This window comes from Erinaceus europaeus, chromosome 14, assembly GCF_950295315.1.
Source record: "Erinaceus europaeus chromosome 14, mEriEur2.1, whole genome shotgun sequence".
NCBI classification, from domain to species: domain Eukaryota; kingdom Metazoa; phylum Chordata; class Mammalia; order Eulipotyphla; family Erinaceidae; genus Erinaceus; species Erinaceus europaeus.
In genome coordinates this window covers 11,633,411-11,649,630 of record NC_080175.1, presented here as the reverse complement: position 1 = coordinate 11,649,630, position 16,220 = coordinate 11,633,411, and the positions used below count along the sequence as shown (strand labels likewise).

The 16,220-nt window shown below is 43.7% G+C and overlaps 1 protein-coding gene across 2 annotated transcripts in view; it reads right to left on the bottom strand.

Annotated features, from left to right (window-relative positions):
* Positions 1 to 16,220, bottom strand: part of GFRA1 (GDNF family receptor alpha 1) — a 275,166-nt gene that overhangs the window by 31,977 nt on the left and 226,969 nt on the right. For both annotated transcript variants that reach the window (XM_060171220.1, XM_060171221.1), the window contains exons 7-8: positions 13,102 to 13,236; positions 7,445 to 7,626 (exon numbers count right to left, since the gene is read on the bottom strand). In XM_060171220.1, coding sequence (XP_060027203.1) covers positions 7,445 to 7,626; positions 13,102 to 13,236 — 317 coding nt within the window. The remainder of the gene's footprint in view (positions 1 to 7,444; positions 7,627 to 13,101; positions 13,237 to 16,220) is intronic.

Sequence of the window (16,220 nt, the reverse complement as noted above, 5' to 3'; positions counted from 1 at the left end):
ATTTTATTTTTGAGAGAGATGCAGAGAGAGAGACACACACACAGAGAGAGACACACCAGAGCACTGCTCAGCTCACGCTTATGGTGGTGCGGGGGAATGAACCTGAGACTTAGGAGCCTCAGGCATGAGAGTCTATTTGCATCACCATTATGCTGCCTCCCCCACCCAATAAGGTGTTTTATTTTAGAGTGGAAATTCAATCCACATTCATTTTTTTATAAATATTTATTTGTTACCTTTTGTTGCCCTTGTTGTTTTATTGTTGTAGTTATTATTGTTGTAGTCGTTATTAGAACAGAGAGAAATGGAGAGAAGAGGTGAAGACAGAGAGGGGGAGAGAAGGATAGAAGGATAGACACCCGCAGACCTGCTTCACCACCTGTGAAGGGACTCCCTTGCAGGTGGGGGAGCCAGGGCTCCAACTGGGATCCTTCTGCTGATCCTTGTGCTTTGCGTCACATGTGCTTAACCCGCTGCACTACAGCCTGACTCCCTCAATCCACATTCTTATAATCATTATTGCAATATGATAACTCTTTGATTTGATTATTATTGCTATTAATCTCTTACTGCATCTGATTTATAAATCAAACTTTATCATAGGTATGTGTTCAGGACTTACAGGAAAAACATGATGGGTTTTTCTATATTCTATATAACTGTATTCTGTATATACACAAGTACATCTGTATACACTATATAGTACACACACACACACACACACACACACACACACACACACACACACACACACACACATATATAGCAGTGTATATGTATGGTTTGATACTAGCTGTGGTTTCAGGCACACACTGGGGATCTAGGAACATATTCTGCAAGGATAAGGAGCCTTAATCTGTAGATGAAGAGGAAGTGATAAAAATGGCAAATTCCATCTGCCATCTGCACCTCCTACGATCTGCAAATGATGCACTCCTCCTGAAAAGAGCCCAGTCCATTTCCATAAGCTTCAAACTGGCCTCTGGGAAGAGGGAAGGATGTTAAAGCTTTTCTGGGAGGCCAGAGAGTTGTGAACCTAGATAGAAATTCAGAGAAAGTTGGCAGGAATGTGTCAGCACAGAACCCTGCTGCCATGGCCCACACACAGAGTGGCCTGCAGTGTCCTCAGCATGGCTTGCCCGACGTAGCATTGGTGGGAGAAGTGGATAGAGAGAGGGGATGCTTCCTCTGCATGCTTATTTCTGTTGTAACACTCAGTCAGAGGCCACCTGTTTCAACCCTCCCTACATCTCTTCAGTGACTGAGAAAACTGCTTTTACTGCCTCTTTTCTAGAATGCTGGTTAAAAGTACAATTACTGGGAGGCTGGGAAGTTTATACTTAAAATCTACAGTTGTAGAATCTATGTTCCACCCACAGGTATATTTTATTTGGGTAATAAAATAAACATAAGAAGAAAACCCAAACAGCAGGAACCAAACTCACTTGGAACGTGTGACTCTCATGTTCCTGGTTCATGAGCACTTCAGGACTGCTCAGAGCTAGCCCTCCCTAGGCAGCCTCTGAGCACCGCTCTCCCGCCTCTCAGGGTTCCCCAGAAACACTCTCAGACCCTCCGCTCTAGTTCCAAGGTTGTCTCTCCATCTCTCTGTCCTTATTCGGTCATGAATGTAACAAAAGTCACATTAAATCACCCTCATTTGAAGCCACAAGAGCTAAGTGGCTATAATGATACAAAGGAGAGACTTCCCCCACACACACAAAGGAAAAAAAAACAAAACAGATTTACTTTAAATGAGCAACAAGCGCAGTCTATTTGGTTTCAAAGACCTGAGTGTGTTCCCCAGTCACCGGGCCACTCAAACACACTGACGGTGAAATAACTGGTAGAATTTTTAATGTCGCTTTGTTTTCCATGTGACCACTTTGTACGAGTTGGAAGGAGGTGCCAACAATAGCACAGCTTGTTTCACGCCTGTTACTAATAGGACTGCCAAATTAATCCTGACATGGGAGCCTGGCAGGTTACCCCAAACCTGCTATTTTAATCACCTCAGGGGAGTGAGCACTTGGGACATTTTTATGACATTTCATACCAGTCAATCAACTTTCTCTTTTTAAAGCTGAGTCCTTCCCAGGCTCTGCAGATGTGACCACTAGGCACACCAGGGCTACCCACCTCCCCTAACAAAGCTGCATTGGCTTTGTTGATAATTACACTTGGAAGCCAACTTCTGGAAACACTGATTTGTATTCCTCCCCTTTCAAGGGGTAACTCTGTCTCAAATGTTAAGACAAGATACTCAATGCCCTGAGAGTTTGCTCATATTAATGTATATTTTAAAATATTACAACAGGGCACTCCTCAAGGGACATGAACTTTAGAGCTGCCAAAGATAGTTGACTTTCTCCAGATCTGTTACCAATGGATCCCAAGGCTGCTGAAGTCAGTTCTATTCTGAGTAATGACACACGGCTGGGATAAACGCCATTCTAAGATATTTCTAGGACCCTCTGGCAAATGGTAATTTATCTGGAGACAGCCAGGCAGGCAGAGGAAGGACAGATGGGGAGAAAGAGTCTTCTGGGATCCCTGTTCCAAAGCAGGAGTCCTAAATCAGTGCCAAGAGCCCTGTTTTCAAGGGTGAAGACCTACCCCTCATTATTCAGTAGCCCCTTCCCCATCCTCTGGCTTCCAACGATTCTTTCCATTGTTCTCATGCAGGCCATCCTAAAGAAACCATCAAGCTGCACCAAGTTTTCCTGGCAAGCTTGCAGACCTTCCCCTCTACCCTGTCCTCTATAATCACAGCATAACTATATGCAGTTCAAGATCAGTGTTTTCCCCCATTACTCTTGCAGAAGCACTGGGATATCAACTTTGTCAAAAGCCACTTCTCTTTTCCTCATTTTTTTCCTATGATTTTTTTTTTTCCTCTTTCATCTCCTTCAGTTTTCCTGTGGTGGTACAATTTTTATTGTTGGAATAAGGGGCTTGCACATGCGTAATTTCACTGCTCCAGCATCACTTTTTTCTTTCAGGTAGAGAGGAAGAGAAAGAGGGACAACAGGGCAACTGAAGCTTCCTCCAGTTGCTACTGCATCTCCCATGTGGTGTTGGGGCTGCTGGAACATTTCGAGTACATGAAACAGTATTGCTAGCAATTGTCACCAAGCAACAAGTGTCTCATTAGAACTCCAGACACTACCCATCTTGCATTTCTGAAACATAGTATAAGTGCCCTTTCTGTCACCGCCCCTTTCCATCCACTACCAAGCCCTGTCTGCCTGCCATGCTACTCTCTGCTTTGAGGGGATCAATGACAGCCAAGCTCAGTGGTAGGAAGTAGCACTTCCATGAAATAGATGCCAAATTCAATCCCTAATAGAGTTGATAGGTGCTCTGGTAAAAATAAATAGCATAATAAAGAGATTAACTTGTCCAAATCAGTATGCAAGTGAGATCATTAAGCTGAGGACATTGTGCTTAGTGCAATGAGCCAGACATAGAAAGAGAAACACTGCAGGCCTTCTTTTCTAATCTACACTTCCTATTCTCTATCCATTTCTAATTCAGAAATAGAGAGCCCAACCAAGATTATGGAATAAAGTTAAAGTACATTGGGCTCTTGAGTCAGCTACCTTAGCCCTGTCAAATTCCTCTATGATCAGTAGGCTTGCTCTGTCTTGGTTGCTTCATTTGTGAAAAATGAGAGGCCTGTCCCATGTGACATGTGTGACAAGCCTGTGAAATTATCTGAAAATGAAAACAGACTTTACACTTGCTAGTATGAATTCTCACTAATATTTCCTAGCATAACCCTAATTCCAAGTAAGGACATTCCACCATCAGAAAGAAAGAGACAGAGAGATGACAGGAAGAGAAAGAAGAGGAGAAAGAACAGGTGGAAGGGAACAAAGATGATGATAAAGGAGGGGATGAATAAGGAGGAGGATGGGAAAGAGAGAGAATGCAAAGAATAGGACTTCTGGGAGGTGTGGTCATGGAGTAATAGGGATTGGATCGGATCTCCCCCAAAACAACAAAAAATGCAACAGGAGACCCAAACAGAATTCATCAACAATAACTGAAACATCCACAGCCTCAGACACCAAGTTGCAGATGCATCACAATACCATCCTGACTTCTCTGGGAAGACAACCTCACCAATGTGTCCTGGAACTTAGCCTTTCCAGAGGTTTAGCCCAATAGGGAAAGATAGCAACAGGCTGGGGGTATTGATCAACCTATCAATACCCAAGTCCATCGGAGAAGCAGTTACAGAAGCCAGAACTCCTGCCTTCTGCACCCCGAAAACAATTTTGATCCAGACCCTCAGTGGAAAAGAAGTGACTGGAGGAAAAGAATAAGAGGGCACTGAACCCTAGCTCCATCAGGACCTGGAGAGAGAGGAGGAGGAAAAAAGGAGAGACATTTGGATGCAGTAATAGAGTTCTGTGTGGTTTGGAGGGGAAGAGAGGAGAGAAGAGAGAGGAAGAGAGGACTGGAGCTGGAAGAAAAAAGTGTAATTACATACAAATGAAGACAGATAATTATAGACCTAATAGTTAACAATAGTTTAGTGCAACCTTGGGAGAACTGTGGTAGCTTGCAATGGAGGACTTGGAGATTCAGAACTCTGGTGGTGTGGAATTATAGCTCTGTTGACATGTAATTTTGTAAATCAATCTTAAATTACTAATAGAATTTTTTTAAAAAAGAAAGCAAAGAAGAGAGAGGAGAGTGTGCTCTACTGGGTTAGTTCTCCACTGGTCCAGAACGTAGTATTATGAAAGCATCATTCTAGAACATTCCTTCTTCTCCAACCACTGAAGCTGTCAACTCTCACAGAGAGGCTACTTTCAGTGTGGTATCTGGGCAGGTTGACCCTTGGAGAGGCCCCAAAGCAGGTAAGAACTATAGCTTGGGTCTGAGCACTTGGCTGCAAATCCTCACCGCCTGCCTCCTCTGTGCAAAACCAGCGTCAAGCAGGTGCACAGAACAGCTCCTCTCCTAGGAGGAAATGTGAGTTTTTTATGGGACCCCCTAACAACTCCCTAAAAGGGGAATGCAGTTTAGTTCAGTGCAGGCTTTGTACATGAGTCACAGGGAAAAGAGATGCCACTGCCCCCCTCCTAGTTCCTTGGTGGCCCCACACCTCTTCTGCTGAGAAGGTAAATGTTAGTCCTTAGTCAGTCACTATGTCCGCACTTTGATTTGCCTCCTCTATTTATGAAGCACTGCTCCTATCACTAGCACAAGGATGAAAAGGCACTGGTTCTTGCACATAGAGCCTATGTCACCATTCCTGTTGCCAGGGAAACCCCACAGCACCAGTCTTGTTGACAGGGAGGGGTGAGTGGGCAGATCCAAGTTAGAAGCAAAGTACTATGGTGTCAGACCCTATGCTGTCCCCCAGAAAGCCCAAGTCTGGCAGTGTTCTGGGTGGGAGATGAGGAGCAAGGAGACAAGTAGAACACCTCCTTATAGATGGAGGACCCCCATATGATCATGGAGGGGCCCTAATGCCACTGAGTTTCCAATCATGACTGTTGTTTTGAGATGTCACCTATGAACTGACCTCCAAAAAATGTTGAAATGCTCTATCTTGCTCAATATTTCTAAGTTCACTAGAGAATCTCCTCTTTGACTACTTGTTTGCTTGTTTTTTTCCTCTCCTCTTGTTTTTCCAGGCGTCACTTAGGTCACTTAGTTCTCAAATTGGTGATGCCAAGAATTGAACTTGGAAGCTCTTCCATTCAAACTGAGTGCACTGCCACTCTGCTATCTCCCTGACCCTGAATCACCTCTTTGCTAACAGGGCCCTCTCTCTCACCTGGCCGGCTGTCTTTACTAGAATCTGAGTGGACCCAGGAAGGATAGGAAGCTAACCAGAAGGAAGCAGGGCTGTGAGAAACAGAGATGGAGATGGGACCCTACTTTGTCTAGTTTAGATCCATTTCTAATCCCCTAAGGGAGTCTTCTCCTTTTCCTGTACCTCTGGGTTCTGCTGCAGGATGGAGCAATTGGTCACGTCATAGTCCAGGTACTGTGTGCACAGAGCTCTGTAGACAGGAAGTGTACTAGAAGCATGAAGAACATCAAGAGGCCAGACAGTGTGACCTCCCTACTCACCTTCTCCACAGTGTCATTGTGGAACAGGAGGAGAGCCAGGAGGACAAGAGACAGAGACCTAATCTCAGACACATGGCATGGAGGATATCAGAGAACAGAGGAGACATGGAGGAAGAGAAGAGAGTCAAGAAAAATGAGAAGTAGAAAAATTAACCCATGACATTCTAAGGAACACAGTAGACTGGGTTCAAGAAGGTATTCATTCTATAATGAGCACTTGGTGAGTCTGACACCCTACCACCATTCTCTAGCACAGATGGAAAGAGAAGTTACCATGGGGTTGACCAAATCCCCAACAAGGGAAGAACCCCAAAGGAACCCAAGCTACCAGATTTCCAGCCCAGGTTCTGGGATTCGATAACTGTAAGTTCAAACAAAAGGGTCCTAGTGCACCACGGTATCCTGGAATGAAATAATAAAGCCAACAATAGAACAGTAATAGTACTGCTCCGGTAACTATCTAGAGAATAACTTGCAAACAGGTAAAGCATGTGAAAAGACAGGAAATATCCTCAAACATTTGGAGATCTGGATACACCTCAGAGGAGTTTCTGGGTCACTTTCACTCAACCCCAGTCACTCCAAAGGGTTAGATAGGTAGATCTCACTAAGGAAAAAAAAAAAAAAAAAAACTTTGGTTTCCTGAAGAAGGAACCCATGCAAGTTTCTAGACATACGTTAATTACTTCATTAGAAACACCTTTCAATAGAGCTAAGTACTCTACATTTAGTTTAAAGGACAGTGACACCAGATGACAAGGTCAAGTACCCTTTCATAGTCAATGTGTTGCTCTTTGTAAAGGACACAGAATAAACACAGTGAATGAACAAGCAACTGGATCCTAGCAACACAGAAGGCTGACGGATTTGTGTTACCATGTATTCGTCCCCCTCACTCTGCAGGTGCAGACACGAATAGCAGCAGACACAAGAGTCTGAGTGAGGTCACACTTCTAGCAAATGACAGGGTCAATCCCAGAATCCATCATTCACTCTAATCCATGGCACTTCATCATCTCCATTTATCATAGTTAAGTAGAAAAATGCACTTACAGTTTTCATGTAAGAGGGGCAGGAGAAAGAGAGAAGACCTGAAGACTACTCAGCCGCTCCATGTGTTCTGGAGAGCCAGCCCAGGGCCTCATGTATACAAGTTATGTGTTTGACCTCTGGGCCACCTCTCCACTCCCTAAAACACACTTTTAAGATTCAAACTCAAGTGGCAATCTATCATTTGCCATCTACTTCTAAATGCACTTCTGAAAATGAGTTTGAACTCCTGCCAGAACTGAGCTCCAGCTCCAAGGAGTTGAGCCCCGCCCCAACCCACCCCTCACCCATCTCTTACCTGTAAATTTGCACAAGGTGGTAAAACATGAGTGGGGATTTCATTCTCGGACCCTGCTGGCCCCAGGGGCTTGTTCTTAACCCGAAAGGCTATGGTGGTGGTGGCAGTGGTAGTCTGAGCGGGGAGGGCTGGCTGCCACACAGTCACATCGGAGCCATTGCCAAAGGCTTGAATTGCATTCTCTGCAGTAAAACAGAAGGGAATCCAATTTCAAAGTCAAGCAGCAAATGTAACAGACAGGATACATGAAGCTAGAGAGGCACATTGGAAATTCTGATTACAGCAATGGGCTTCTCTGAATGCAGCCCATCCATCCGTCCACAGGGTCAAGTGCCCCCAAATCAATTCACTCATTAAACACTGAGCTGGACACTGAGCTGTCCTTTAAGTGCAGCAACTATGTATTGTTTTCCTCATTACTTGCCAGGTGCTGAGTAAGATCCTTCTCCTGAAACACTCATCAGTGGGACCCTTGGAAATCCAGGCTCGGACCTATTATTTGGGATCACAATCACTATTCCATCTTCCAAGGCACAAGAGCCCTTGTACAACTGAAAGCAGACTAATTGGTGCTTTTTTCTTTTCCTTTTTCTTTGACTCCCACATCCCTAGTTAGAAGTCTGGGATGAGTTGTGGTATCGTGCTAATTTGGCAGCCAGTAAAATCAAACAACCAAATATGTTATTTGTGACCTCAGGGCACCTAGCATATTTGAGGTAGGCAGGGTTCGAAGTACAAATGCAAAAAGTTTCTCTCGAAGTCTAAATTCTACCCCCAAACCTCATCAATATATAGTGAACAGTTAAGTAAAAAGACCTCTTTCCCTTTCTGCTTCCCACCTTCTGAACAATATTTGCATAATGAGGTGGGAGCAGTCCCACTTAAATGAAAAGGTTAAAATGTAAAACTTTCAAAGCTTATTACACTTTCTTGGGATTAGACTGTTCTCGTGGCAAAAGTAAATTGGCTGTGTGTTGTTTCCCCTCCCCCCAAGAATGAATAAAAACCAGTTTTTAATCAGGTCCTTGGGGATTTGGCCTGGATTTAGGATTTATTTTTTATTTCATATTCATTGTATAAGAAATCAAACTCTTCCATTTGGGACCTGAATGTGCAAATTGTTAATATACGACTCTTAGCTGGCATTTTTTTTTTTTGATCTACAAGACAGAATAATTTAAACCTAATCTTCCTCTTAGAAGTGACATTTTGTTCTAAAATTGTTATCCTTTAAGTTCAGCAAATTGGAAGCTTGTTTTCTAAAACTTCAGTTTTTGAGGCTGTAAGAAACAGCTTCAAATTAATATAAATGCTTTTTATGCTCCCAGTCAGGCTACATGGCTCAACGGGCAAGTGAAATGGGAGGAAAAATGGGGTACATGGAAGACTCGTTTCCTTGAAAAATCCAGAACCACAGCAGTGAAGAAAGAGCAAGCTTTCCATTTTCTTGTTTAGACATGAAGATTCCAGAGAACCTGGTCATTTTCTGAAACTAACCATATTTTCCAGTGAGCTTGTCTTATCATTGGGGTGGTTCACTTGCTGCGGATCCATCAGCTAACAGTGACAGCAATCAAAGACAAAAGTGTCTACCCTTCGTAGTTGGGGGAGGCAAATATGAAAAATCTATTTTGCATTCAATGTCAAGGAAAGAAAATGGGGGGGGGGAAATGAAGCAGGTATAGACAGAGGGATCAGAAGTATAGATCTCATGGTCCAGGAAGCACAAGGTGGAACCTGAACCAAGTTGGAAGAATATGGCAGGGGCCAGGTGGTGGCTCACCTGGGTGAGTGCACATGTTACCATGTTTAAGGACTCAGGTGTGAGCCCCCAGTCCCCGCCTGCAAGAGGAAAGCTCTGTGAGTGGGTGAAGAACTGCTGCAGGTGTCTCTCTTTCTCTTTCCCTCTCTATCTTCTCATTCCTTCTTGATTTCTCTCTCTGTCTCTATCAAATAGAAAATAAAATATAAACAGGAACAAAAAGTATAACAACAATAAAATATAAAGTAAATAAAATATAAACAGGAACAAAAGTCAATGAAAAGAAAAGAATAATCTGACTTCTCTGTTTCACCCTCAGACCAATCTTGCCTCTGTCTGTCATCTCTGCCATGCTCTTTGGCTTCACAATAACTGTTTCCTCTTGAATAACCAGAAGTAAGCACGAGGCTGGGGCCATGTTCCTGCTATGAGAATCTAGGGGGAGGTTTAGTTCATTGGAAGGGAGTGGGAGCGGGAGCGGGCGCAGGTTACTGTATTTGTGTTGGAATTTACCAATGCCAATATCCTCTACTCCAGGGCTTTTTGCAAGAGATTTGAACTTACAACCTTGTGCCTTTGAAAGAATATGCCCTACTAATCAAAGTATAAATGGAATGACGATGAGAAATTCTGGCTGCCTTTGGTCCCTGTTGAAAACCAAACGCATTTATTTTTATTGAAAAGTCATTAGCAATAAGATAACAGACTACTCTCCCCTCCACCCAAATATTATTAAGCTGGGACAGCTTTCATTTCTCTGTGAGGAAGCAGTTCTCCAGCTAGCTGGAATATATATATTTTTTTCCTGAGTGACTTTTTTTTGTCATTGCTTTATCTTCATTAGAATTTGGATTCTGGGCTGCTTGGTGGTGCACCTCACTGAGTACATACATTATAGTACATAAGGATCCAGGTTCAAGGCCCTGGTCACCACCTGAGGGGGGAAGATTCTTGAATGATAAAACAGTGCTATAGGTCTCTCTCTCTCTCTCTCTCTCTCTCACACACACGCACACACACACGCACACACACACACACACACACACCTCTATCTCACTCTCCCCTCTCAACTTCTGCCTTTATCCAAAATAAATAAATTAAAATCTTAAAGAAATGACTTGGATTCTGCCAGAAAAATAGGTATTCAAGATGTTAAAGGAGAATATACACATGTCAGAACCAAACAAGAGGCACAGTGCCATGGTATACCCAAGGCACCATGTTTTGGTGAATGTCTCCACACTTCAGATGAGTTTTGTGGGTCTGAATTCCTCTGAAATGCTCCAAAGTTTTAGTTTTAGTTTTCAGATGATCAAAGCATCTGGCTACAGTCACACTCCTCCAGTATCTAGCAAGAAAATCACTTAAGAATTTTCTTTTCAACAAAGGGAATGATGAGGTTTTAGAAGTAGTACTTTTAAAAAAGCTTCGCTGTGTACACATGATCAACTGCTAGCTAAGTCTTTATAAATTAATCACTGTCCAGCAGTGCATCATGGAGAAACTGTCACTTGAGGACACAGCTCTCATGATGATAGCTGAACCAAGGTTGTTAGAAACTTGGGTCCCACACTGCTGTTGGGGATGTAAATTGGTCCAACTTCTATAGAGAGCAGTCTAGATAATTCTCAGAAGGCTAGAAATGCACCTACACAAAGACTCTGCAGTTCCTCTCCTGGGAATAGATCCTGAGGAACTAAAAATACCCAACCAAAAGAATCTGTGTATATCTATATTCATAGCAGCACGATTTGTAATAGCCCAACCCTGGAAGCAACCCAGGTGTCCAACAACAGATGAGAGACCGAGAAAGTTATAGTATATACACAGTGGAATACTACTCAGCTATTAAAAATGATGAATTTAGCTTCTTCACTTCATATTCGATGGAGCTTGAAGGAATCACGTGAAGTAAGATAAGCCAGAAAGAGAAGGATGAATATGGGATGGTCCTACTCATAGATAGAAGTTGATAAATAAGAACAGAAAGAGGAAAAACAAAGTAGAACTTGGATTGCATTTGGAGTATTGCACCAAAGTAAAGGAGAGGGGGGTGGTGTGAGGGGAGGTTAGGTCCTGATGTGTGATGGTGAAGGGCCTAGATGAGGGATAAGAGTGTTTTTCAGAAAACTGAGAAATTTTACACATGTACCAATGACTATATTTACTATTGGCTGTAAACCATTAATCTCCCCTAGTAGAGAGAGAGAGAGAGAAACAAGAAACAAATACACTCAGGTCACACCACCTCCAGGAAGTCATAGCAGACCCCGATGACCAGGCTTGTATTCTTGCCCATCTACTCAGTCCTTCAAAATCAGACACAAAATTAAAGTCAGGGAATGGGTGGTGGGTTGGGGATAAGAAACTCAACTTTGGAGCCTGTCTCAGTCACTGACTCAACTGTGACATGGAGCTAATAGTATCTGCCTCTCCCAGAATCCTTTGTGCAGCTCACAGGGAATGGGAGCCTGCAGAGATGACACTCTTTCCACAGCTTGAGCCTCTATATTCACAAGACATACAAGAAATTAGAAAGTGACAGCGAGGCACCGGAGTATCTCAGCTGAACAGTCACCTAGGGCACATCTCTTTAGGTAAGCTTCCAGATTTGCTGACGAATACCCACTGTTCACGCCTGCGCACTTCTTTCTCTGTGACTTTTACTTTGGGAGTTGTGTTTCCAAACTGCCCAAAGGACACCACAATGATACCTGACCCTGTTTCCAACCAGGAGTCCTCCTGGCTACATGCCCCTCCCTGCTCATCTTGCCTCCCCCAAATAACTGTCATCTAGGCTCCGGGGGACATCGGCTCTCAAAAATCATCATTCCTCTCTGGTGCCAGATCTCAACTTCTGGGGGGACGGGGATGGTGGTGGTGGTGGGAGGCTATTGATGGAAATGGCTTGACTTTTTTTTCCTTGGAGAATCCTTGGAGGCCTCCCCCATCTAATTTATCTGCACTTCTCACACTGTGTCTCCAGCCCAGGTTTTAAGGGCTTTTTGGAACAGACTTTACACTGGCTGCCAAGATCCAAATTTGATCTGGGGGTAGAAGTTATTTCCTGCAGAATGCGCTCACTGTGAGACCAAGTTCTTGCTCCTTCAGGCCTCTTAACTTGCAGGCTTGACTGCACTGGCTTCATCACTTGCTCTGTGCCGGTTGAATCACCCAATATGGCCAGAGGAAGCTGGCGTCACCACAGAGGATCAGGGACAGGGGACCCGGACAGACGACAGCACAAACACCAGGATGCAAGTGGAGCTTAGAGAGGAAAACATGTTTACAATGCAGCTCCCAGGCAGCATGCACAGAACTTGGTGCTCACAGTCTAATATTTTCATTGCTCTTTTTTTTCCAGATACAAAGAGGGCAAGAAAGACAAAGAGGGGAAGAAAGGGATACCAAGTATCACTGCACCATTTGTGAAGTTTCCTTCGTGCTAAAAGTGTGGCTGCCACATGGTGCCTGGAGCTGGAGGTTGGATCCAGGGCCTTGCATACAATATGGAAGTGCTCTAACAGTTGAACTCCTTCCTGTATCTTGTATTTACTTTTAATGCAATGCTAAAAAAAAAAAAACACCAAAAACTAACACAAAGTTTTGCACATGCATGATGTTACTGAGCTTCTAACCAAAGCCAAATACATACATACATACATATATATATATATATATATATATAATTTTGTGTTTTTAGATTAAGAGTGAAAGAAAGGAGGAGAGGGGTGCTGGAGAGAGGGAGAGACATGAAAGCACTGCTCCACCATCCATGAAGTTCCCTCGGTGCTATCCCTGGTCCTCCCAGGGCCTGAACAGAAGTTCTCGGGCATGTGCTCTACCCATTGAGCCATCTCGGAGGCCATTTCCTCTTTGTCCAATAAAAACTCACTGAGACACGTATTGTCCTTGAAGAAATTCAGGAATTTCAAACACTCCTCCAGGTCATTCCCACTGTTGTTACAGTCACACCACGGGGCCACACTGAGGCTGTTGGAATCCACATAGTTGGGGGTCATGACTGTACCTACAAGAAGGAAAACAAGGTATTTCATTCTCACATGAGGATGGAGACTTCTCTGGAGCCTAAAAAGAAACAAATGTCCCTCCAGCAGTGGATGCTCTGCGGCTAATTACAAACATTGTGTCTGCTGAGTGGGAAATTATGTTAAGCAGTGCACTTTCTTGGCAATTTATCTTGAGCACATAAAATAATTTACACATTTGCTTTAAAAATTACAGCAGAACTCTTTGCGCTGCACTTGGGGTATTTTCTTTTTCCTGCACAAATGGTATGGATGCCATGGAGTAGGAGAGAATTAACTTAGTATGCATGAGTTGCCAAATCCCTTGCATTTTCTTGAAAAGGGTATTAATCTTCATAAATTGATAGAACTGGTTTTACATATCTTAAAAATCCTTTTAGAACTCTGGATCCATTTCCCTTAGAAGCAAATGGCTTCTTTAGGAAGCTTAGAAGCTACCCTTCTGGTTTAGCCCACATCCTGAATGTATAGGAGGTCTCCTCCACTCACCAGACTCACAACCAACTTAGCTAATGTCTTCCAATTTGTGAAGGAATTTGAAACAAACAGTGGAAATTTTTCTAAGCCAGTGCAGTCTCCCTAGTCTTCCAGTGCGCTCGAAGAATTGCCAGGGTGGTCTCTCTTGCCCACATTTTCCTGTACTCATGGCTTTTCTGATGAGTGCTGTGCTGGCACAAATAAACAAGGCATTTATCCTTAATCCAGCCCAAATGTCTTCTCCTGGGTGGTTCACACCACACAAGACCTTCTCATGCCAAGACGCCTTCTGTTTTTATATATGTTGTCGAAGAAGTGGCAGGCAGTCTAGTGACCCATTGGATATATTTGGTCAGAAGTAGAAAAGAAAATAGTATGTAAGCTCTTCTGGGCCAAGGAAATGTTTTCTTTGTCTTATATTCCTTCCTCCCTTGAACTAAGTAATATAACCTCTGACCTGAGGATGAGTACTTCAGCTATAGGGGAAAGGAAGCTCCAAACTGGGGTGAGAAAGGGGCAGCATCCCAAACACCAAGTGAAGAGGTCAAAATGTGTCAACTAAGTACTCTGTGAACTTCTTGCACCACAGAGAAACCCCAGCAGGTAAAAGTAGTAGGAACAAGCATTGTCTTAAAGTATGTTAGAACACAGTGATCAGTGAGGAGTCAGAGAAGCAGGCTCAGAAGAGGCCAAATCAAATGTGGTACACAAAATGCACTCTTCTGCCAATGATTCCCTGAACTGAGAAGGATTTCTTCATCATCAAGCATGCAAGGCTTTGCCAAACCTAGGATGTCCCTATAGAAATGCCTGGAAGTTCCATGCTTTGGTCACACTTGGATGATTTAATGAGAATGTATCCCTCGAAGAAACTGAAGTGTTAATAAGTGCGTGTTGGAAGTCTGCAACGTCGCCTTTGTTGTGCAAAAGATTCATTTTTTAATGAGAGAAAGAGAAGAAAAAAACAGACCATTGTTCTGGCAGCTGCTGTACTGAGGACCTAACTCCACACTTCGCGTTTATAAGTCTTGTAGGCTTCTATGGCCCTACTTCCTCAGCCAAGTCACTGGTTCTGTTTGTTTATTTGTCATTGCTTGTTTGTTTGGTCATCTTCAGAGTTTTGCCACACTAGGTTGACATTTTTCAGATCGAGTGAGAAAGGCAATAACAGAGGGAACGAAAGCTTCCTTCAGGCTGAGGGGGCCTGGCTCAAACCTAGGTTGAGCACATGGCACCGCAGCTCACTATCCAAGTGCACGCTATTTTATCTTATGCTGCGTTACCATCAGGGTTATTGCTGGGGCTTAGTGCCTGCCTAACTCCACTGTCCCAGGTAGCCAATGTTTCCTTCCCTCTACATAGTGAGTGAGAGACAGAGAGAGAGAGGGGAAAAAAAGCAGAGACAGCATAGCACTGCAGAGTGGGGTAAAGCTTCCTCTTTGCAGGTGCTCCCATGTGCTGGCCTGGATCTCATATGTGGGTTCTTGTGGAGGGGGACCTGGCTGCAGCTGAGCTGGCTGGCTAGGCAGGTGCCCCTTCCTCCCTCACCAGTCCAAGTGCATCCTTCCCAGAGCTGTGCACTCTATTGAAGAGTATGGCCTCCTCAGAATAGAGATGGACTGGGAGTCGGGTGGTAGCATAGCGGGTTAAGCACACATGGCGCAAAGAGCAAGGACTGGCATAAGGATCCCGGTTTGAGCCCCCGTCTCCCCACCTGCAGGGGAGTCGCTTCACAGATGGTGAAGCAGGTCTGCAGGTGTCTGTCTTTCTCTCCCCCTCTCTGTCTTGCCCTCCTCTCTCCATTTCTCTCTGTCCTATACAACAACAACAACATTAATAACAACAATAGTAATAACTACAACAATAATGTAAAACAACAAGGACAACAAAAGGGAAAATAAATATTAAAAAAAATGAATAGAGATGGACTGGTCTTTGGTGGAGGGAATATTAGTAGCTGTGCTCCCCCTGCTAAAACCTCCAAATAATCATTCAAATGTGGGTTCCTGTACACAGTATCAGTATTGTGCACACTCTACCAGGGGGAGTCTTCTTCCTACCAACCCCCATTGTTTTTTTTTACTTTTTTTTAATATTTATTTTATTTATTTATTCCCTTTTGTTGCCCTTGTTGTTTTATTGTTGTAGTTATTATTGTTGTTGTCGTTGTTGGATAGGACAGAGAGAAATGGAGAGAGGAGGGGAAGACAGAGAGGAGGAGAGAAAGATAGACACCTGCAGACCTGCTTCACCACCTGTGAAGCAACTACCCTGCAGGTGGGGAGCCGGGGTTCGAACCGGGATCCTTATGCCGGTCCTTGTGCTTTGCGCCACCTGCGCTTAACCCGCTGCGCTACAGCCCGACTCCCCCCCCCCCATTGTTTTTTTAAAAACCTTTTCCAAATTTCTTTTTTAAGTTTTTACAAGGAGTACACAGCTTCTTAGGAGTTCTTAAACCTTCAAATCCACAGTTAAGGAGTCACCCCTA